The 24,282-nt window shown below is 39.0% G+C and overlaps 1 protein-coding gene across 7 annotated transcripts in view; it reads left to right on the top strand.

Annotated features, from left to right (window-relative positions):
- Positions 1-24,282, top strand: part of ENOX2 (ecto-NOX disulfide-thiol exchanger 2) — a 359,324-nt gene that overhangs the window by 216,025 nt on the left and 119,017 nt on the right. For 4 of the 7 annotated variants that reach the window (XM_037037284.1, XM_037037283.1, XM_037037288.1 and 1 more), the window contains exon 2: positions 23,483-23,571. The exons of the other annotated variants lie outside the window; for them this stretch is intronic. In XM_037037284.1, the coding sequence (XP_036893179.1) occupies positions 23,499-23,571 (73 nt within the window). In that variant the 5' untranslated portion in view covers positions 23,483-23,498. The remainder of the gene's footprint in view (positions 1-23,482; positions 23,572-24,282) is intronic. 7 annotated transcript variants of the gene reach the window in all.

The following is a 24,282-nucleotide window of genomic DNA, read 5'->3' as shown; positions in this document are numbered from 1 at the left end:
TGAAGTGGTTTCATCTGTCTATTTGTGGTTATGAGACTTCTCTCAAGCTAGTGTATAGTTGGTTATTCAAGATGATTTCTCTATGATTTAGTTGTAATTCCCCATTGGTCCTAGGAGGAGGTTAGTGTACCTTTCACTTAATCCTCTACCATCTTGGGTCTCTGATGCTACTTTAAACTTGCTTTCCCAACAACATCAGAAACTGTAGACTCCTGTACCTTTGGGCACTTGACTCTTGTTTGTTCTTCTGGCTAGTGCCTGGAAAAAGAAGAAAGAATGAGAGCTAGGTTTTCCAAAGGTGGGCACCCTCCCAACAGGGATTGGACTCCAGGCTCCTTGTCAAAAGAGACAAGGACAGTAACTGGGCAAAAGACAGAAGGAAAGGTTGTTCAGTTGCTGCTGAAATTTGGGACCTGAAGTTTGGTGATCCTAGAAGAGTTATCTGTGAGCTTTGCATGAGAGCCAGTAACCACAGTGCTGAAAGTTTTACCTTGAGCAAACTTTCTCCAAATAGAAGCTCTGTAGCTACTACAAGGAAAAGAAGTGATGGGGGCTGGGTGGAGTGATTATTATTATTAGTTATTGTTGTTAATCTTTTATTGTGCTAATTTGTGAATTAAAGTTGATCATTAGTATTACACCTAGGAAAAAACATAGTATATGTAGAGTTTGGTGCTACCTATGATTTCAGGTATACACTGGGGATCCTTGGAATATATCCCCCACAGAAAAGGACAGATGACTGTATTGTTTTTTACCCTGATTTTTTTCATTTATTAATGTATCTTGGCATCTTTTCATGTCAGTAAACATAGGTCTAGGCCTGGCTGGTTAGCTCAGTGGATTGAGCACGGGCCTGCGAACCACACGATCGTGGTTCGATTCCCAGTCAGGCCACATGCCTGGGTTGCAGGCCAGTTCCCAGCAGGGGACTCACAAGAAGCAACCATACATTGATATTTCTCTCCTCTCCTTTCCTTCCTCTCTAAAGACAAATAAATAAAATCTTTAAAAAAAACAAAAAAACATAGGTCTACATCATCAGTCCTACTAGCTACAAGGTATTCCTTTATGTAAATATATCATTTAATTTATTTAACCAATCCTCTATTATTGGACAGTTGGGCTGTTACTAGTTTATTTTCTTCCTATAGCAATACCATAATAGACATTTGTCATATGTACATCTTTTCATACTTGTATTTTTTAAATGTTTTTATAATGTTCTTGGAAATTATCCATTACTTTGATGATGTCATAAAAATCTACAGTTCTCATTTCTAGGGTGAACAGATGTTTCCCCATATGGCAACAAGTTTTAGTTATATTAATGTAGACACAGAGCCATAGAGACTAGGAGGTTGCCTTCTTTCATGGGTAGGTTGAATTATTGTACCCACTCGATATTATTAAATAATATCTTTGCCACTTAAAGTATGTGCATCTCAATAGGTTTTCTGAAAGCTTCTTGTCACATTAAATATTAATGGCTGATGGCAAAATCATTTCAGGAGAACATAATGGCCCAAAAGAACCTGGAAAGCTCTATCTAAAAAATAGAGGGAAAAAAAAAACATTAACAGCACTTCTAGCAGGATCAAATTTCTGATTTACACATATTACAACTGGCAGGCAGAAGAGACATTGGGAAAGCAAAAAAGGTACTATGCCTTGCAAAAATGGGTTGAACACAAAATGCAGCTGGAAGCACAAGAAACTTGCCTCTGCCCTTGGGGCATTAGAGAAGATGGGAAAAGGACACAGAAGCAGAGTTATCCCTTTGCTGCTCCTGTGAGACAACCACACCCTGATTGCTGGAGCAGGCATACACGTGAGTGGGGCTCTCAGTTCACCTTAGAATACCTTAATTCAAACATATTGGATATTTCCCTGCCCACAAGGAACTCTGCTGATTGCAGATAGACTGCCTGGACTGGGCATTTTTCAGTGGGTTTAATAAACAGGGAGCCAGTATGTGGGGAAGCCTAAAAGTCAGTGTTAATTAAATCAAATACTTTCATGACTTCACAGAAAATGAGAATAGCAAGAAATACTATTGCGTTATCTTGAAAGTACTCAATGCATTCTCCTTGTAGTGATCCATTGTCCAGATAGAAAAGCAGACATGTCTTCAATTTTCTGCACAATCATTCATGTTAGTCTTTAAAAATGAGATGTCAACACTCAGTTAGTCTTTACTCAATATTTTTCTTCCAAGTTGTCTGAAGTATTGCATGACATCCTTGATAGATAACAAGAGGTTCACTTACCTGCACATGTACAGGCATAGAAATGTCTGCTTTTTTCCTTGTCAAGCCTATGATCCTCAGTCTTTACTCCCCTACCAGTCTTAGGCCTCACTTTTCCTTCTCAACACTGTCTTCAAGAAGAGAGTCATCCTATGGTTATTCTCCTTCATCTCTCTTGTTCAGAGGCCAAGCAAAAGAATACTATTTCGAGCCTCTGAGGTACTCTCTGCTTAAATGATGTCAATGGAGGCTTTTACAGTAGCAGCATAGTTACCAGCAACACAGCTGCTTAGATGACTTTCAGGAACTTTACTAGTTCTGACTCTAACCCAGAGCTTCTTAAACTGTTGTGTCATATATCTTCCAGTGTCCAAATTTGTATGAGCAATAACTAATATCCCAGTTAGAGAAGCAAGTGCTATCTCTGTAGGAAAACTCTGCCTTGCTTTCCTATACCAATGGATCTCTGCAGCACATTGCAGTAGCCTGCTAAGCTGGAAAACCTGCTATAATCTGGGTCACATGCCTGAACTGTATTGGAAAGAACAAGGTCTATTTCTACTCTACTTTTTCTACCCATCTCTTTTTTCCTTTCCTTTTTTAAAATTATTTTTAATTTTGGGATGACCTAAGAGTCACATGCAATTGTAAGGAGTAATACAAAGAAACCCCATATACTCTTCATTCAACAACATCTTACAAACTTGTAGTACAGTTGTAGTATAAGTATGGATATTGACATTGGTACAGTCAAGGTGCAGAACAGTTGATTACCAAAAGGATACCTCATGTTGCCCTACTTCCCTTCTGCTTTATACCAGCTGCTAATATGTTATACATATCTATAATTTTGGCATTTAAATGATGTTAGATAAATGTAATTATACAGTAGGTAACCTTTCTGGAGTAGCTTTTTTTAACTCAGCATAATTTCCTCAAGATTCATTCAGATAATTGTGTGTCTTGATAACTGATTTCTTAGTATTCCTTCGTTTAGATGTGCCACAGTTTTGCATGCACCTATTGAGATAATATTGTTTTTTTTCACATTTTGCTATTATGAATAAAGTTTCTGTACACGTTCAAGTACATGTTATTGTATGAATATGTCTTTATTTGGGGGGAATAATACTCACAGTACAATTTCTGGGTTGTTTGAAACTTGCATGTTTAATTTGTAAAGAAACAGTCAAACAATTCCAGAGTGACTACACCATTTAACATTTTGACCAGCAACCTATAAATAATTCAGTTTCTTCACATCTTAGCCAGTATTTGGTGTAGTTATATATATTTTTAAATTTTATCCATTCTGACAAGTATATAGTGATATTTAGTTGTGGATTTAATTTACATTTCCCTAATGGTTAATAATGTCGAACACCTCTTCATGTGAAAATTTGCTATTTATATATCCTCTTTGGTGAAGTGCCTCTTCACATCTTTTGCCCAGTTTCTAATTGAATCATTTTGTTTTTCTTTTGATTTTTGAGAGTTCTTTATATACCCTAGATACTAATCCCTTGTCAAATAATGTTATTTACAAAGATTTTCTACCACTTTGTAGCAGATTATAAGTTTTTATTTTCAATGAAATATAGTTTATCAATTTTTTCCTTTATGGGTCTTTATTTTGGAGTCAAGTCTTAGAATTACTTGCCTATCACTCATCCCAAACAGCTTCCTCTTTTTTCCCCTTAAAGTTGTATATTTAATGTTTAAGTCTGGGTTTTCTTTTGAGTTAATCTTTGTATAAAGTGTATGCCCTAGGTCAAGTTTCCACCCCCCAAGATGTCCAGTTGCCACAGCAGCATTTGTTGAAAATTACTGAATTTGTTTTGCACCAATGTGAAAAAATGAATTGCAAATATCTCTGTGGGTCATATCTTTTTACTCCTGGAAACATAACCCTCATCCATAGGTACAAAACTGGCAAAAGAGAGCAAGGAAATCAAGGATATTATGGTAGTGTGCTTTTTAGTAAATAATACTATAGAGATAACGGTAGCTAACATATATGAAGTTTTTTGCTGTGTGCCAAAAACTTCACACAACAACCTATAAAACACATACTATTACTATTTTACAAATGATAAAACTGACTTAGAGAGGTTAATTACCTAATACATGGTTGGTGGTGAATCTGGAAGTCAAACCCAGGACTTTATCCCAGGGCCCATCTTAAACATTAGGCTATTACTCATTTCAGAACCAGTTTTCATGAACTACAACATCCGACCACCCTAGGTAAGAACTAGTTCTCTAATTTATAATCATTATAATTGTAAAAACAGAGGACTGATTTCTTTTTTGAAAGTGAAAACAAGTCAGCACTGCTTTACAGTAACCTGTGCTTTATATCAATGGCTTTCTGACTTTTCAGAAAGAAGTTCTAACTAAGGCAACAAACCCTACATGTCACTTACTCCACCTGCCACCACTAGCTGCTATAGCATAAATTACCACACTGCTCTGAGGCACTATACTTTTTTTCCCATCTTTTTAAAAATATTTTATTTATTTATCTTTGGAGGGGAAGGGAAGGAGAGAGGAAGAGAAACATCAATGTATGGTTGCTTCTCATGCATCCCGTGCCGGGAACCGGCCCGCAACCCAGGCATGCACCCCAACTGGGAATTGAACCTCGATCGTGTGGTTCACAGGCCCACGCTGAATCCACTGAGCTACACCAGCCAGGGCTTTCTTTTCCCCTCTTATTCTTTACTATGTGATCCCTCTGTGTGCATATGTATGTATAAATGTGAGGGAGAGAGGGAAACAGGGAAGGCTAGTGAAGGTTTGTAGGGACTTGGGCCAGGGCCAAGACTGGAAGAAGCAAATACAGGAAGGGAAGCAGAGACTATGGTTGGACTAACTTTTTGAAATTCCAATTGGTTAGTTTTCTAGCCCCTCCCCACATCCAAAATCATACTGTGTAAAATTCTTTCACTCATGCTCATTGGAATCTTCACTAAAGCATGAACACATGATACCCTGATGGTCCAGAGGACCACCTAGAAACCTCTCCAAGTTCATTGGTATTACAGGCAACTCTGAATAAACTCCCTTTATTGAAAGTCACTATGTCTCCCAATGTAGTTGTTATTACTGTGAGGCCTCTAAGATATGGAAAGTGTATACTGGAAGCTTCCTAACAATTGAACAGGCTGGCTGATTAACTATGGTGCCTTTAGTGTCTCTGAGTTTGATCTGGGTGAGTGCTTTCCAAATTCTCCAAAGATGACCTTATATTATGTACAGGGAACATTTTAGTTGATTATCAGATCTTAAGATTTACATTTCTTTGTTCTCTCCTATTTAACTGCTTACCTTTTATGCTGCATTTACTGAGCTTTGAGAAGGCAATAGTGTACTTTGAGGTGGTTGGAGGGAGGAGGACACATGAGGCATAAAGAAAGCAAAAGTAGAAAGGTTGTGGTTAATTACCAGCATGAGTTTTGGAAAATATTTTATTTAAATTCAAAAAGAATCCAGCTGCACAAATCCATGAGTAATATATAAAGTATGATGGTGTTCTTTCACTGGTGAAACCTGTTTTTGGAAAACATCCTAACACAACTCCAAACACCTGTCTTTTATCCTGAGATTTCAGAATTTTTTTCCAGAATTCATTCCAAAGCTATCTGAAAATTTCTATAAATGTTTCTACAGGAAATCCAGGCAATAAAAAAGGAAAATATTTTATCAGTGCTAGCAGAGGGAACATAAACTTGAACTTTAAAGAGTTCAATATTTGTCATTTTCTTACATAGAGTTTTCATTCTGAAACTGTCATCATAAATACCCACTTCCCCTTTGGGGCACCAAAGCTAAAGAACTTCAAGTGCAGTTTGGGCTAGGAATGACCAAAATTTCTTTGAGTCTCATGGCCCAAGATGTCCTCAGACTCCAGTTTTCTCTCCTATCTAGAAGTTTCTTTCCTCATTGAATGAAGTCCAGCAGCTGAGAAGCCACAGCTCTTCTAATTAAATTTCTTATACTAGAAAGCAAGAGAGAGAAGCTATCTCCTGCCTCCTGAAAAAATAAGATTATGCTTGTCTCTTTAGACTTTGTATCTGGGAAAACTATATCCTTCCTCCCTGCACCCTCTTCCTAGAAGCACACTTTTTTCCCTAGGAATCACCTTATTTTGAGATATGGGGAGGAAATTAACTGTATTGGTCTGGAATAAATAAGGAAAAAGAAACCACATGGTAATTTGAACAGAGAAAGTTTAATATAAAGTTACTAGTTATAATGGGATTAGCTAGTACAAGCAAAGGGAACTTTAAAGATGTAGAAATAGCAGATATAAGGAGCAGCCACTGCCTCTGGGGCTGAGTTAGTCATCCAAGGGACAACCTTTCCCCCAGGGATGAGATCCAGACTTGTAACAGTTGTGGGTCACTGGATAGCAGAGAAATTGCTGTGGTGCTGTGCCAGCAGAACTTGCCGAAATTCTGTCTCCTGGAACTTTGTAGAAATCTGCCCTGTTTACCTACTATAGTATCAAGGAAAGCTCTTCCCAGGGAGGCATCTCAACATAGGCACTTCATTAAAAAATACCTGAACAAGGAGGACTGAGAGAAGCTGGTGGTTGCTGTTGATCACCATGTACCACAGGAACTGAATGCTGGAAAAACAGCAGGCACTAGGGATCCCAGTGCTGGGGAAGCTGTGTGTGCTGCTAGAGCTAGGAACTGGGGAAGGTAGGTGATTGCATTGCAGGAGCCTACCAAAAGCAAGCACTCTGGCACCCTGGAACCAGAAAGAAAATCCTCTTCCTCCTGAAATGTCTCCTTTGTGTCCCCTACTGTCAAAAGCTTAACACTGTGCCTACAGGTAAAGGTAAAATAGTTAAAGGACCCAGAACCCTTTTCAGAGACCAATCAACAGGTGTGAATTTAGAGCCAAGAGGCAACCAAGTGAGCTCAGATAATAGTAACTCTAGCCCTGGCCAAGTGGCTCAGTTGGTTAGAACATTGTCTTGTACACCAAAAGGTCATTGGTTCATTCCCCAGTCAGGGCACATACTTATAGTGCAGGTTCAGTCCCCCGCTGGGGCAAGTATGGAAGGCAACCAATATCTTTTCTCTCTCTCTGTCTCTCTCTCTGCCTTCCTTTCCCTCTAGAAATCAGTACACACATCCTTGGGCAAGGATTAAAAAAACAGTAACTCTCTAATTCTCTAAGCACCTTGTCCTAGCTCATGTTCTAAGCGGTCTCTCTTCCTGTTATAATTTGGGCATAAGGGAAGAGGAAGTCAGTTACCCTTTGTCTCCCTATGTCTTTCATTGATCCTCCTGACACCCTATGTATACCAGGGAAAATAGAGGCTAAGCAGCTCCATTACTGAACCTCTCCTGCTCTGACTGTCAGATTCAGGTTACCTTGAACTCTTTGTACTCCACTTACCTTCACTGTACTAGTTGGGATGGGGACAGTCACCAAATGACTAACATACTGTATATCAGATTGCAATAGAAATGGCAGTTTACTGGTTAGGAGGAAAGGATTTGGAGTCATGCTTTGATTAGAATCCTTGCTCTGCCACTTACTGCCTATGTGATCTTGGGCAAGTTGCTTGACTTCCTTGAGCCACTTTCTTCAACTGTTAATGGAGATAATCATACCTGGAGCTCAAAAATGTTGCAATGATTAGGCATAAGTAGAATACCAAATGTAATGCCTGATACCTAAAGTCAAAAGAAAGAAACCTAGGTTTAAATCTTGGCTTATTTTTACTGACTGTGAAGTCTTTGAACAAGTTATTTCAACTTCCAAGGCTCAGTTCACTCCTCCTTGAAATGAGGATCATAATATTACCTGCCTCATAAGGATAAAATGCATATGAAATGCTTGGTACAGTAAGTTAGACAGAGAAGCTACTCAATAAGTGGTACTTATATGTAGAGGTGTGCCTGTCAAGCACACCCATGAGACATTGTGCTGTATACTTTACATCTGTTAATTTGTTTACTGTCCTTTGTCTTTCCCCACACCCAGCCTTTCAAATCCAATATTCTTGAGCAGCTGACTACTGCCTTCAGTGTCCAAACCTAGACTACCAGCCAGACACTCCTCTCAGATGGAGACAGAAGGGCTTAATTATTCCTTATGACTTATGACACAAAGGTCTCTATCCCTTGGTAAATAACTAATTTCCTTAGTAGTTGTACAAGTGCTTCTTTGAAGTTGGCCACACACCAAGAGAAGAAAAAAACCAACTCACAGAACTCTAAATCATCCTAAAATCGAAGTCTCATTCTACTTCTAGTCATTAGAAACAGACTCAGAAGAAAAGGCAAATGAGACTAAATCTTGTTTACAAAGCACGTTTTTCTGTCAGCACAACATGCTCCTGGCAGGGTGCAGACCAAGTGACACATACAAACTCCTCCTTTATGGAAAGAATTTCAGATGCTTCACAAGCAGCCATTTATATTCATGTATAAATATTTGGTTAGACTATTGCATAAGTGAAATCCCTGAGTAAGACATCTTAAACTTTGTGTTTGAAGCTCAGGAAATAGCAGGAGGCAGAGGTAGGCATGGAAATTGGAGAAATCTGTAACTGTCCAGTCAGTCTATCCCACTGGATGTGCTTGTCAGAGTTATTCTATGCTGGAGACCCCCAGCCACTAATTTCAGTGTATATTTCATAGGCACTAATCCTACAGAAGGAGTCTCTGCTTCTCAAAGAAATCCTACACATAAGGGAAAGGGCTTTGCTTTGTTGATCTTATTTTACAGTCAATGAGGGGTAAATGGCACATTTCTGGGATATTTCTTTGGAACTCTCAAGTAAATACATGTCACAAGTCCTCTGCCTCGTAGCTACTATGTGACATGCTATTTGAAAGTATTCATTAGTGTGTAGTCCTTTATTTGTGCAGTTTGCAACCTGAATGTTGTCCCAGAAAGTAAGGTATACATGATGTTCTGAGTTCTTCTTTTAAATATGTATCTGAGAATCTCTACTTTTTAAATTGACTTTTCTTGATTGTATTATTTTATTTATTTGTAGTTATTTGGTGTTATTACTAAGAGAGAATCTCAGGTTTGACCAGCGCTAAAAGTATGCTAAACACCTCATGCCAAATACTGTTCTTTAAAAATTCTCTCCAGGCAGATATGATGATTCCGCCTAACCCCTTTTCCCAGACTATACCTAAGGAACGTTGCAACTATCATCTACTCACAATAGCTAGTATAGCTGCAGCCACCACCTATGGAAATATGAATTAGTCACCTCGCCAATTTCCCACATGCCTATCCAACTTTCTGACCAATTTTACTGCCATTTCTACAAATTAAAAGTGACACTAAATGCTAAACTCAACCCTACCCAAACCAAGGCCTTGGAATCCAGCCAATCCTCCAGCAGAAAAGCAGTTGCTACTCACTTTGACACAGCCCCAGCAAGTAGACATGTGCAGGTGGGGACAGGTAACAGTGAGGTAACTAAACAGCTACTGTGTGTTGAGTTGGAGTAGATCTGCCATCCAGAGACCTGGATATAGGACTGAGATAACAGGGTTTTTAAAGAACACAAGCACATCACTTTTTTCATTACTTCTAATGGACTACAGGAAGAACTCCCTGTTGTCCATCCTCTGCCATTTAATTTTTTTTTGCTTAGTGTACTCAAGCAGGAGACAGCAAGGATGGCTACCACTATGTCTCTTCTTCCCAACTCTCCCCACCTGACTCACCTTCTATTGTACAAGATGAGAAAGCTATAGATGTTGGGATCTGGTTTTGTTGTTATTTTCTTTTTTGGTTCAAAATACCACTAGGAGGAAATTTTAAATAACAATTTTAAATGAAAAAAGCACATTTAACAGATAAAAAGTGATTAGCAGAACATCCCCTGGGGAAAAAAGAATAAAAATAGATTAATATTTGTGTAGGAAAGGTTTTTGCCTTTAGTTTTAATATAAACAATAACCTTGATCACAAAAGTTTCATTGATCACTAAAACAGATTACTTAGGACTATAGCTATGGGTAGGATTAGCTGTTTACTTACACTGCATGTTCAGGTGAAAATAGGTCCCCATCCTCCAGGCTGATATTAAGCCATGCAGATTTTTGTTGTTGTTATTGTTGTCATTTTTAAAGATTTTATTTATTAATTTTTAGAGAGAGGGGAAGGGAAGGATAGAGAGACAGAAACATCAATGTGTGGCTGCCTTTCACATGCCCCCACTGGGACCTGGCCCACAACCCAGGCATGTGCCGTGAGTGGGAATCAAACCAGTGCCCCCTGGTTCTCAGGCCGACACTCAGGCCACTGAGCCACACCAGCCAGGGCTTAAGCCATACAGTTTTAAAATATTAACCCTAGCTGGTATAGCTTAGTGGATTGAGTGCCAACCTGTGAAGCAAAGGGTCTCGTATTTGATTCCCAGTCTAGGGCACATGCCTGGGTTGTGGGACAGGTCCCCAGTAGGGGACATGCAGGAGGCAACCACACATTGGTGTTCCTCTCCTTCTCTTTCTCCCTTCTCTTCTCTAAAAATAAATAAAATGTTTTAAAAAATAAAATATTGAAAAACTTCTGTACCAGTTGGTAAATAGGTACTGCCAAGAGCCCCTAAATAATCATTACCCACCCAGGTCAATAAGTGATCAGTATCTGGAGCCCCCTAAGTGACTACCTGTCACCTAGGCCACCCTTATTCTTCCAGTATCCTCCACCATTCTCCATAGTCTAACAAAAATAGATTGACGTCTCGTATAGCAATAGGGCCTCCCAGCGTCTTCTGCTAAGGTTTGGTGTCCAATTCTATTTGGTCATGCCATTCTGATGTTTGACTATTTTAAACATCACTCCTGGATCTTCTAATTTTATTTCCGTGACATAAGGTCATTTTTGTAGACAGAACCAGCTTATCACAGGACCCCTAGTACAGTTTATTACTCTTATATAGGCTAAATTCAGTTAGTGAAAGAAGAAATTAATATGGAAATTATTAGCAGGGAAAATGTTTATAAAAGTTAGGGAAAGTATTTCTACTTTTTAAAAAAGTGTGTGCCGCAATTTTTGTTAGACTTTACAATGCTGTCAGAAGATTGAAGGGGGTAAAAATTAATAGTGCTGTACTGCCCATTTGTTCATTCACTGTGACATAATATAGGGGTAAGTTAACAGTATTTAAGGTACCATATCCTTGCCCTCAAAGTTCTTACAATCCAGCAGGGAAAATATCACAGGCACCCATTTAACTATTCATATAAGGTAAAATGCTGATAGCCATTTACAGGATCATATTACTGCTAAGTGTCTTTTATAAAAGTACAATGTCAGCATCCTATGATACCAAAGAACCTCCAAAGAACTGGAAATTTTTCAGTTACTATGGGAAGAAATAAGAGGGGTTCACTTAGATAAAACCAGACTATCTCTGTGATATTAAATTAGTGTTAAAGTAAAGCACTGAAATCAGCAAAACAGACCATTGAAGGATTCCTTCTGTTCCTATAATACAGGGGTATCAAACTCATTTTCACCAGGGACCACATTAGCCTTGCAGTTGCCTTCAAAGGGCTGAAATAATTCTAGGACTGTATAAATGTTACTGCTACTTAGCTGTTAAGGAGTTGAAATTACATTTCACCCCTGGTGAAAATGAGTTTGACGCCCCTGCTATAATGGCTTCTCCATGTAAGAAGCTCATAGGGAGTGATGTTGCATCAGTGGATGCTAGGGAAGAGGCTCCCTAGATGTCAGACATCAGGTTTGGCTTACTCTTTGCCTCATTCATTGAAGCAATTCTCACTGAGTGCCTACTATGCATCAAGTGTAGCTCCTTTCATTTTGTTTCTGGAGGTCTATCTTCCTTTCCTTTCCCACATGATTTGGCCAATTCACTGGTGACCTGAAATGCATCAAACTCAATTCTCCCCTCTGGTGAGCTTAAGTGAAATTTAATAATCCTTGCTAAATTGTCTTGTGATTCTGTCATATGAATAAAGGCTACAGACTCTGGGTTAGATTGTAAGCATCAAATTAATTTTACTGCAAAGGTCAGGCTGCTCTCTTGGCATTCTGTTGTGCTTGAAGGTTAGTCTCTGCATACTTGACCAAAACCATCCTGTCTGAGCTGTATTCAAAACAGATTTTAAAATATAGCCAGATTGAAAACCAGGCATTTGGAGATAAAAGGCTCTGTACTCTGACCTCCTGGAAATAGCAAGCAGCTGCAGTGACTTTATGTGTGTATACGATAAATACATCATCATCTCTGGGAGATGATGGACATTAAGCTCAGAACCTCTTGCTCCCAAAGCAAATGTCTGCTCTTCTTTTACACCTAGCTGCTCACATCAGAGGAAAGAATTATTTCTTTTGAAATTGCTTCTAAGCTTGCTTGCCTGAGAAGTACAGCCCCTGGGGAAGCAGGACCTATCAGTAGAGTTTGGCTCCAAAAACAGACATAATTTTATTCAGATAATGGCAGACACCTTCATCCTGGTTCTCTCTAACTTTTGTCTTTGTAATTTACCATGAGCTCTCTTTCCAGCTCACTTCCTTTGGCCAACCCTGTTGTGAGTTCCTGCACTCCTGATGTACATATCTAATATAGTCATCGGTTCAAGTTCTACAAGTAACATTCATGTGATAACTTGGCATTTATATTCCCACAAAAGTCAAAGGGTGGGCTCTGATGCTATAAATTAACATCCAGGCTATTGTCATGGCTATAATACCTTTAAACTGTAGAGGCTAGGGTCACAAACTTCTTATAGCATGACTGTTCCTTTGGGCATAATTGTGGTCTCTTTCAAATTTCCTTAAAAGAAATAGCAATGGTCAATTTTCTCTTCCAGGCAGGTCCTATAGAGGAAAATATAGTCAGGTTGCAATTTTGAAATTAATTATTCTTTATGAGAATTGTACTAATAGATCTAGGGAAGCTCTGTACCCTGTTTGTTGCTCCTTAAAATGTCTAGCTTTCACCTGTGACAGTCACACTGCTGATCCACTGTGTGCAGGACACTGTGTTCATTGATTGGGTTTTATAGAGTAATCCACATCTCCTGCCAAAGCCCCTTGCAGCTAGTTGTGTTTGCAAGACAAGGCAAGGTGAGATGTGTAGCTTGAGCCTTTGGAGGAGAGCAGAGTAGAGCATGAAGTGGCTTAGGAAGGCATCATCTGGAATAATGATGAATACCAGCTAAGGCACTAAGACAGATCCAGAATGCTTTTTCCAGGAAAATTCAATCCTTCGTTAAGGGGGCACACAAGTCAAACTCCTTAATTTTTTCAACAGAATGACAGCTTAGCCCACTTTGTTTGTCTAATAGCTAAAACATGTGGGTCTCTCTTCAGCCCACAACACAGACTATCTGCCTTCCATATGTTCACCAGAGCACTCCATCTTGAAATATCTTTCCTCTGGCTCCTATCTGCATATAGGGATATGCCAATGCTTGCCTGAGAAATGCTGCCCCCAGGGAAGCAGGCCTTATCTATGGAGTTTGATTAGAAAGTGACGCGATCAAGTCTAAATAATGGTAGACACCTCTATCCTGGATCTCTTTAACCTCATTTGTCTTTCTAATTTACTTCATGCTCTTTCCTGTTCATTTGTTTTGGCCACTCCCATTTGGAAGTACATTCACTGCTAATGTAAGTGTCTAATATACTTGTCAGTTTAAGTTCTGCTGGTAACATTCATGTAAGAATTTAGCAACATCTTACATTTTAGCTTTGCTCATTCTTTTTTCTCTAAACAGTGAGACAAAGAGGATTGTACTTTATACTTAGTAGTTTATACTTAGGCCTTCTGTGTAGTCTTGTTTGGTATTTATTTTGTGTGTAAATTTGCCTACCTCCACCCCTAGTAAATTATAAGCTCTGAGGAAAGTAACTCTTGCTTCTCTTGTGTCCCTCTCAGACACTAACACAAAGCATAATAGGGGCTCAATAAGTACTGTTTGTTCATTCATGAAAGTAGGAAATACTATCCAAATGGATTATACTGGTTTCTGAATTCCAGTGTACCCTTTTGTTATTCTCAGAAGTAAAATTTTACTCTTGAGGTTGCATTGTTATATTATTCTGCCAGAAGCATAAATGTATTCTCTGTTTCTGTGCTCTGAGCTACAGTCAGAAATTCCTACTGTAGTGGCTTAAGGAATAGCTGAGTGACTGAAAACTCATCCACTGCATTCAGCAGGCACTGCCATCATTGAAAGAACAGCCCAAAAGCCCTTTGCCTCTGTACCTTGACACCCTTTATAACCCACATTCTCTTATGGAATAGTGGTGCTGCCTCTGCTAATTTTCACTTAACCTCACCATGCCTCCCTGTTTTCTTCAAAAAAAGAAAGAAAGAAAAACCCATCAGTATCGACCTGTCTTCCAGGGATGTTTTGAAGACGTAATGTTGATAAGAAAACATTCTCTATAGGAGAATATTGATGACAGTTATTTTGTAGCCACAAAAGGAGAGGGCACTCAGCAGTAATTGGGGGCCATGTTTAGCCACCCAACCACCCATTATCGTTAGTTCTCAGATCGATTCTAATGTATCAGAGTAATGCAGTTTGTAATCCATGTTTTGGAGGGTAATTTATTGTCAGGTGGTGATTGTTAGTAATAACAAGCTGTTTGAACATATTCAAAACATGAACATCTCTTGTTTTTCTTCCTTTCATTGTTGGCAAGTCTAATTTTACACCTTTTGGCCTACCCTACTTTTTTCTATTATGTTGCATATCATGGTGGTGTTTTTATTCTTTAAATAAATTTAGTGTCTCGATGAACAGCTAGAGCACAGGAGACTGATTGAGAAAAGTGGTTTCAGTAGCCATGTCCAATTTAAGAATGATAGTGGATTTTATCACTCTGCTGTATTAATGGACCTCATTCCTGCTATATTGAGTTTCTTTCCCTAATGCATTTGTATAAAAGCCCTTGCCTCTCCCATTAACCCCTATGGCTGATGGTTAACTCATTACTGGGCATCTGTTGCCATAGCTGCAGCCACCCCTCAGATGGAGCCATAGTGCTTAGCCCCTGCAGAGTCCATGTGGGGCTGGCCTGCTTGTTCCAGGCGTCAGCTGTTAGGTGGAGAGCAAGAGCCTTGCAACCTCAGAGGTCAAACAGCCTGTCCCATGTGTTTACGACCTATCTGTTTTTTTTTTCTTAGCAGCAGATGGGCATGTGGCTGTCTAGCGACAAGGCTGGGAAACCTGTGGGAACATTACCAGCACCCTTTCTCTTGCACCATCCTAGGCACCCAAGCAAGTAGCCTAGCCCCATATTCAAAAAGATGATGGCTATTTCCCCCTCTGTTGTTTGAAGCTCTTTCTTCAACACCTGTGGCAGCTTCAAATTGTGCACAACTTGCAGCTGTTCACTGAAATAATTGCTAGCAGTTTATGGAGCGTCTCTTGTGTATATTTTTGCCAATTTAAAGATTTGATCATATCACTTGCAGAATGGAAACGTGGCTTTCCACTGCTTACTCTCATTCTTGTAGAGCTTCACAGAGACCCTTTTAAAAACAAAATGGAAATGACATGCAAATGATTATGTTAATATCACATAGGCAAAAGTCAGGACCTTCAGAAGGTTCCTCAGACACAAACTGATCAGGTGATGAGCAGATTTTGCATACATTGCTATTTGAGTTACCAGCCAGCACCGTCCTCTTGAGAAATGACTAAGAAGAGATAATGTTAGATGCCTGTAATATGTGACTTATTTTCTGCCCTAGGCTCCAGCACTGATGTGCTTTAGAGCAAACACAACTCCCACACGTGCTGATTGGGCAGGTACAATGGGATTTAAGGAAGATGTTTCACTAATTGGAAAGTTTCCACATATACTAGTAACACAGATTTGGAAAAGGAAATTTAATTTTGTCTGTGTTGTGCCAGCTTTGCTAGACAGGTGGCAAGGATGAAATGTGGATTAGCTTGAAACTTTGAAACTCATAAGTATCTAGTCCGCGGCTGTCCATCCTTTTGGCATCTCTGGGCCACACTGGAAGAAGAAGAGTTGTCTTGGGCCACACATTAAATACACTGAAATATGTAATCATTAAAAAATCTCATAATGTTTTCAGCAAATTTATGATTTTGTGTTGGGCTGCATTCATAGCCATCCTGAGCCTTATGCAGCCTGCGGGCTGCAGGTTGGACACCCCTTGACTTCAACAGAACCGACATTACAGCATCAACAATAGCAACAGAGCAGCAGCATCATTAACAACTAACATTTATAGAGTATCTTATAGCTTTCAAAACAATTTTACAATTATTAATGTCTTGCTTAACCATCTTATCAACCCTGTAAGATCACTATTATTTTTGTTTACATTTTCGTGATGAGGAAACCAAGGATCAGAGACATTAAGTGACTTCTCCAAAGTCACACATCATAGTCTTCTGACTTCAACCCCCTCAGGTACCCTTGCTAAGCAATATGCACAGCCCTGTCATCCTGATCTCTAGCCCACTGCCACTTCCATGTCTCCAATCCTCCAGGTAAACAAATTAAAGTCCATGCAGGGATTTGCTAGAAAAAAACAAAACAAAATGAAAGTGGCCATGCTACAAAACAAATACTGTCTTTCCATATGGGTTTACTACTGAATGATACCTTTGACACTCATGTTTGCTCATAGATCACTAACTACTGGACAAGCTGGGTGGGGGGAATGAGGGAGAGGGGAGGAATGTGAGAGAGAACAGCATGAACTAAAACTTCTGGCAACTAAAGAATCCTTCAGAAACTCAGATAAAACCTTTCTAAAGAGACAGCCTCATTATATGTAGTAGTACTGTAAAGATAAGCAAAAAATGGTTAACAGAAAATTTAGAATAGTCGTTATCTCTGAGGGGAGATGGGAGGAATCAGGAAGAGGCACATGGTAACCTTTAAAGGTAATAGTTATATTCTTTTTCTTAAACTGCATGTTTGTTAATTATACAATTTTTGTTGCATCATTGTTTTATGCTTTATGCTTATATTTTATAAATTCTCCTTTATATCTACTCTATTTAACTTAAGCAATGAGTGTGAATCAGTGGAAAATGAATGTGATATACAAAAATAAGCTACATTTTTAAGGGACGGTACTCTTGGAAACTAGGTTCACTTTGCTAAAAACCTCAGCCAGTCTGCCCTGATGATATTTCCCGATGACATACCAATTAGTTTCCCAAGAAGGTGTGATTTTTGAGGAGAGCATGCTTTCCCAGAATTTTCCTGGGGTCATTGAGTATTTCAGCTGTTCTGCTTCCTCCCCTCCCCTCCTCCCCTTTTCTAACAGTGAACTTCTAGCTTCTAGGAGAGCAAAAAACAGAGGTATGGTCATTTGAGAATTTGAAGTTAAGTGTTTAAACTGTAACCATGGATTTATGGGTACTTACCCACAGACTTAATTATCTTTATGGCTTTCCTTGGTGTTGGATCTGACAGAATACAATGAACTGGTGGGCATATATATTTATTGTCATCACTGGTTGTTTTCTCTCTGTCCATCTAGGCATGCTAGAAGCACAGGCTGACAGGAATTATGCCTTTTCTTCCATGTGGAAATAAATATATAAGCAAATACTCCTAGCCTGATTTTCTTTCCAATTCATTAGTTTCAGGGAATTCACCCTTTGTAATCATTTTCAAATCAAATTTGCTCTACCAGTCACTGAAGGTTTGCTCTGAAGATCATCGCCAACTTAGCTGTCTTACTTTTTAACACCTTATGTCTCCTCCATGTCAATGCCAAATTTAACAAGAAACACACAAATGGATGAAAAGTGATGTCACTAGTGGCCTGGGGATTCACTCAAGAAGAAAATTTAAGTTACAACAGAAGTGGACAAAAGGAAGAGCAGTCAATAAATCACATGGGTTTGTTTTGCAGCCTACTGTTGTTGTATTGCTGCAGGAGAACTATTGAATGAAATTGGGCAAAACATGTCATATGTAAGAATTATTTCAGGAAAGGCACTATTATTAATATTGTCCCAGAATCACAAACTGATGACCTGCACATGGATTGTTCCTCAAGTAGACTGGTACAGTTGGTGTCCTCTGCCCAACTGTCATGGAGGTCAAAGCCATGGCCATAACCTCCCCCTGTTTCATCAAGAAGCTGGTGATAAAGAGCAAATTCTTCTCTTGCCTACCCTATTGCCTTCTTTCCTTATCACCTGGGATGATTAAGAGAGAAAGAGCGTGGATGAAGAGGCCATCCATACTTTTGAAGGAAAAAACGCCAATTGGGTTTTAACAGCAAGTCTGATGGTTTGGGGGTATATACAGTGGAGGGAGAGGGTAACACCAGAAAACCTTTCAAGGAATTTATTAGCAGTACCACTTTTTTAAAAAAAATGCATCAGTCAGATGAGATGCATATGAATTAGTCCTGTTCTTTATTCTGACAGTGTTCTTGGTAGAGAACTGGTTAATGAGAAGCCATCTTGCTTTTTTTAGTTTAAATATACTCCCCACTATTATTAATGGTTGGTCCCCATACTGGTACTGTCCTATTATTTACACCTGAAGGAATTACAATGCTCCTCCTCTTGTCACCTGCAGTGGCACCTGTTTTCCCTAAGCTATCAGAGGTCATGTCCACTATGATTAATATATTAATGATAATTTCTAGTATTCTACTACCACTTACTGAAGCTAGGCACTGCAATGAGCACCTTTCCACATTTTTTTCTCCTTTACTCCTTACCACAGCCCTATGAGAAAGGTACTATTATTATCCTAATTTTTTTAAAGATTGTATTTATTTATTTTTAGACAGAAGGGGAGGGAGAAAAAGATGGAGAAAAACATCAATGTGTGGTTGCTTCTCATGTACCCCCTACTGGGGGCCTGGCCTGCAACCCAGGCATGTGCCCTGACTGGGAATCGAACTGGTGACCCTTTGGTTTGCAGGCCCGTGCTTAATCCATTGAGCTATACCAGCCAGGGCTATTCTAATTTTTCAGATGTGGAAAATGAAGAGCAGAGACATTATATCACTTCTTTAGCATTACATAGCTAAGTGGTAGGTCAGTATTAGAATTCAGATATCTTTTTCTTCTTTCAGGGTCACACAGCATTAAGGCTTGAGAGTCTGTCATGCTTGGTCTATCCAAAGGCATTATGGAGGTTGATGGAAGTGTGCTGCAGAAAAAAATACTCACTTTAAAACATGAAGTTGGAGGGGAGCAGTGCAAAGTTCTATATACTAAATGTTTCTGATTATTTGTCAAATTGAGGTACAGTTTGAAAACTCAAGTAGGGCTACCTATACAAAGAAACTAGAAATGGGCCAGGCCTGCTAGCCCAAAGCAGAGCCATTAATCACTGCCTCATGCATCTGTATGTGTATATATAGCATTGCTCTTAATATTTGAGGATGACTCTGCTGAGATAGCTAGTTCTCAAGCCAAAGTTTCCATTATCATTAGGACTTAACACAACTTGTTTATAGTGGTCATGGGCAGTCTCCCACCCTCCTGACTTAGGTCATGGCCTTGTAGTTAGTGACTTGCAAAGCAAGCCAACATTATAGTCTAATGCCATCCTCTGAAAGTCCAACCAACTGGAAAATACAAAATGATTCCAATTTTTTAACATTCTACTTGTAGGAGAAAGGAATAATAAATACAGTGATATGAAAAATATTCTCCACAAATGCCCAGCCTACCAAATAAGACTATGCTAGTTGTTATACTTAGCACAAATACAGCCTTATCTTCTACACATTTTAAGATATCCACAGTACCATAATTGGCTTATCTTTCAAAACTCACCTTAAAGTCACCTTCTACACCTTTCTGTCACTTCCTCTGTGCTCTCCTTTGTCCTCCAGTACCATCTCCTTCCTAGCATAGTAACTGTATCCTCCTTCTTCTTATCTCTCTTCTTAGCCATTATCAAACCATACAACAGTTTTTCTTTTCTGTCTGTCTCTTCTGTTACTCTATGAGCCCTTCAAAGGCCAGGAACACATGGACTTTTCACATTACCCAATAGTGATGGATTTACCATGTTTAATAAATATTCAGGTGAATCTGATGTACATGGTGGGAGTGCACTTTGACAGACACAGATGTAAGGGTTTGTTACACAGCAAGTGAACAGTTGAGCTAGAGTTCAAACTCAGCCCTCCTGATTCCACATCTAGTTCATGCTATATTTATCTTCATTGTACTCTATCTTCTATGGCAAACAAGTGGACTGAAAGAGGTTGGAAAGATTTTTCAGCAATAAGGGCTAAAGCAAAAATGGCTTGTGAATTAACCCCAGGGATATTCTTTTTTTCCCCTCAAAGATATCTTGCCAGACGTCCAACAGTGTAGCAGCAAAGTTTCCAAGTCATGTCTTATGCAACTTACCTCATAAGGAAAGCATAGACCACAGAGCCGTGGGAACTTACGGAGCCCATTCTTTTATTTTTCCTTTCTCTATTCTGCCCTCAAGACCAGTCATGCCATTGACTTAAAGAGCATGCTCAGTACCTGAAATGTAATTAGTTGATCTGTTAAATATTAAGTTTTCTAGCTGAAAACCAGTAGCTACAACATTTGGGATCCTGACAGAAATATCAATATGTCTGTTTCAAAACCAGGAAAAGAACTACATGACTTAACAGGCAATTAGTGCATATGTTAAAAGAGCTAGGGTAAGATAGCATTTTTGCCACCTCATTTATGCTTTCAATGCTGTTTATCTAAATAGTAAGTGAGGAAATATGGAATGAATGTGATGATGCAGTCCTAAAGACTAGAGGGAGTAATAGTCCACTGGTATTTGAGAATCCCAAGAAGCCAGGGGTGCAGAATTAAGGACCTTACTTAAGAGAACCTGTCTAGTGTGGTTAGTCACTGTTCTTACTAACTGAGGAAACCCTCCACGGTTCCTGTGGTGGAACCTACCAGTATTCCAGGACTCCTGCATCCAACCTCAGTCTATTCTCCTGGCTCACACCTAGCTAAAAACCTTGAAGTGACAGGCTATTCCTGAGATTCTTCAACCTGTGCCAGGCCATTCAGAAAAGAAGGTCCCTGGCTTTAGCTCAGATAAGTGGAAAAAGAGACCCCCAAATGGCAGATGAACAGTTTTTTTTTCCTAACTGGAAAAAAAGGAAGGGAAAGATGAAGGAAGTTGGAATAAGATTGTGATTGAGTACTTGCTGTGTGTCAGATATCCACCCCAGCATTCTTTATACAGTAGTGATGATATATAGCAATGATAAATAAGAGTGTGGTCTCTAGAGCCATACTGCCTAAATTTGAATTTCAGCTCCAGCATCAACTCCATATGTGACGTTGGACAACTTCTTAACTTCTTTGTGTTTAATTTTCCTTATCTGCAAAATGGGTCTAAGATAAATATTACCTATCTCATGGGTTTATGAAGATTAGATTACTTAGCACATATAAAACCTTAAAACAGTGTTTTGTACATAAAAAGAATTTAAGGCAATATTAGGAATCAACATTATTATCATTAGCTTAGTACTTGAGAGGTAGGTTTCACTATCTCCAAGTACAGGAGAATGAATAGGCTACAAAGTATGCAGAACTTGCCTAAAGTCAGAAAGCTAGTAAATAATAAGGCCCAGATTCGATTTTAGATCTCTCTGGTGTCAAGGTCTTTATTCCTTCCACTATGTCTGTTGCCTTCATACATGTAAGATATATACTGTGTGTTCCTTGGAGAGGTATGTACCAAACCATGTGGACTTCTTCCTTTATATACTCCCACCTTCACTGCAACTGTTGTCTGGAAGTCTGTCTTGGTGCCCTAGCCTCTTACAGATCTAGTTAAAAGCCCTGAGCATCCTTATAACTGCTCCAATATGCAATATGGATGTGGCTATCTCCATGACCATCCAGCTTATAGACTAGAACAGTGAATCTTCCAGGATGAGTGAGGCTCAGTTTGTGAAAGCACCCTATGCCCTGAGGTTTTCAGCTGCATACCTCGAGGATCAAGCGACTATCTCCCACTGCACACCCCACCACATCCACAGTTTATGTGAGAATGATTCCCTACTATATAGGCTAGCATGAAAACCTTCTCTTTCCCTTTTCTTTTTCCTTTTCCTTTTTTTTTCCTTTCACTTCCCCAAGGAAGCATATGTTGTGACATCTTGAGGTCTCTTTAATCTTTCCTTGGTAACACTCACAAGGAGACAAAGCCCTTGCCTAATAGCGTCATCTCTCTTAAACTGCCTGGGAGCCTTGTCTTACAGAAGTCTCCCTCAGCTCTCTAACCCTGCATAACAATGATGCAAGCTGTGGCATCTCTGCTGGTGACGTCTGCGGTCAGAGAGGGAGTGGGGCTTCAGTGCATTGTTCACAAACAATGATGGATTGTTACTTTTCAAAGAAAATGAATAAGGATTCAAAATAACACCTACAATGCACAATATATTGCTTCATGAACAATAAATACCAAACAGAAAAACCTTGATCCCTAGGCTTAATGCAGATCCAAAATATGATTTACCCTACTGTTTCCTTTCTTTAGCCAGAGACAGAAAGCACAATGTTATTTAGTTCTAGGACTCCCAACCCTGCCCTTGTACTGTAGTTTTTCACAGGAAATACTTCTTGAGTGCCTACTGTATGGGTGTGATACGCTAAAGATGGGGATTTCTTCTGTGTTCCATGCAAGCATTTTTTAAACTTCTCTTTCTCCTTTATCTCTTTCCTTTCTCATGATATTCCTAGTGCTATTTCCAGGACCACTCTGTAAACAGTAACCTGTCAGTCTTCCACAGCACATGGACTCCCCGCCATGTAACAAAATTATTTTGAATGAAGTTAAAGACAACTAAGTGCTGCTAGAGTCATCACACTGAAAACACAAAATGAACTTTTTGGACAATGCAATAGTTGAGAGCATGACTTGTGGAGCCAAACCACCTGGGTTTGAACCCTAGCTCCACTGCAGTCTAGCTGTATGACCATGAACAGCTTGCTTAAACTCTCTGCTCCTATTATCTCAGCAGTAAAATAGGGATAATGACAGGAATAATGAGAGGCCGTACTTCCTAGGTTGTTGTGAGTTTTAAGTTAATGTACATAAAGTGCCTAGAACATTGCCTGGCACATACAAGTATTAAATAACTGTTAACCATCATTAGTAATGCTATAATTACTGTCATTAATACTGTTACTCACCATTTATATATGTCCTCATATACTCCAAAAGTCCAGTGTCTCACCCAGCTTTGGACCACTATCTTCTTTCTGCAGAAATGACTAGAAACCTATGTCCATGGTTCAGAACCACACAATACAAAGAGATTTTATGTGGATGTGGGTCTATGAAATAAGCATTGCAGGTAAGCTACACTTTGTACAATTGCTAAATTCTTGCAGAGTCCACTTATTTAAGAGTACACTTATTGGCACCGATTTTGAGCTAGTCACTATAGAATATACAAAAGCAATTGAGGTTTATATACCCTTCCTTCAAGGAAATAACAAATATGGCAGTTAAATGCACATTTATTTTAGCAAATTTAATCATTTTAAGTTCTCAAAGAAATTCCAGTCAGTTCCTTCTTACCCATGAAGAATTTCTCTGTGAAGAAAATTATCTTACCATCTCCAGATTTATTGTTCTTAGAGTTTGTTTTTCTTTAATTGTGATTTTTTTCATATTATCAGCATGTTAGGATTATAATACCTAAAATTATCATCATTTGATCTCCCTCACACTCTTCATTTAAAATGTTTAATATTCTGTCCTCAGAAGAAAAACACCAAAAGACATTTTATCTTCATACAACAATAGAGTAGTGTCCCATTCTGAATAGCTTGGCACCTGCTTCTGGGAAAAAGAATGTCTATGCAGGACTCTCTTATACATACTCCTATATTTCTTCATTCATTTATTTAAAACAGTTTATTGAACATTTATTCCATGTGAGACATGGTGTCTAGGTAGTAGGAATAACAAGGAGGAATAAGGGATTCCAGAGTCTAGGGGGATGTATAGACATAGAAAGAGGTGATAAAAATATAATCTAGTAAGGGCTATAATAGTAATG

The sequence above is a fragment of the Sturnira hondurensis genome, unplaced genomic scaffold, assembly GCF_014824575.4.
Source record: "Sturnira hondurensis isolate 20B ecotype Veracruz unplaced genomic scaffold, ASM1482457v3 Scaffold0022910, whole genome shotgun sequence".
Taxonomy (NCBI): Eukaryota; Metazoa; Chordata; class Mammalia; order Chiroptera; family Phyllostomidae; genus Sturnira; species Sturnira hondurensis.
The sequence above is the reverse complement of the archived record's forward strand: the minus strand, read 5'-3'. Positions and strand labels throughout refer to the sequence as shown.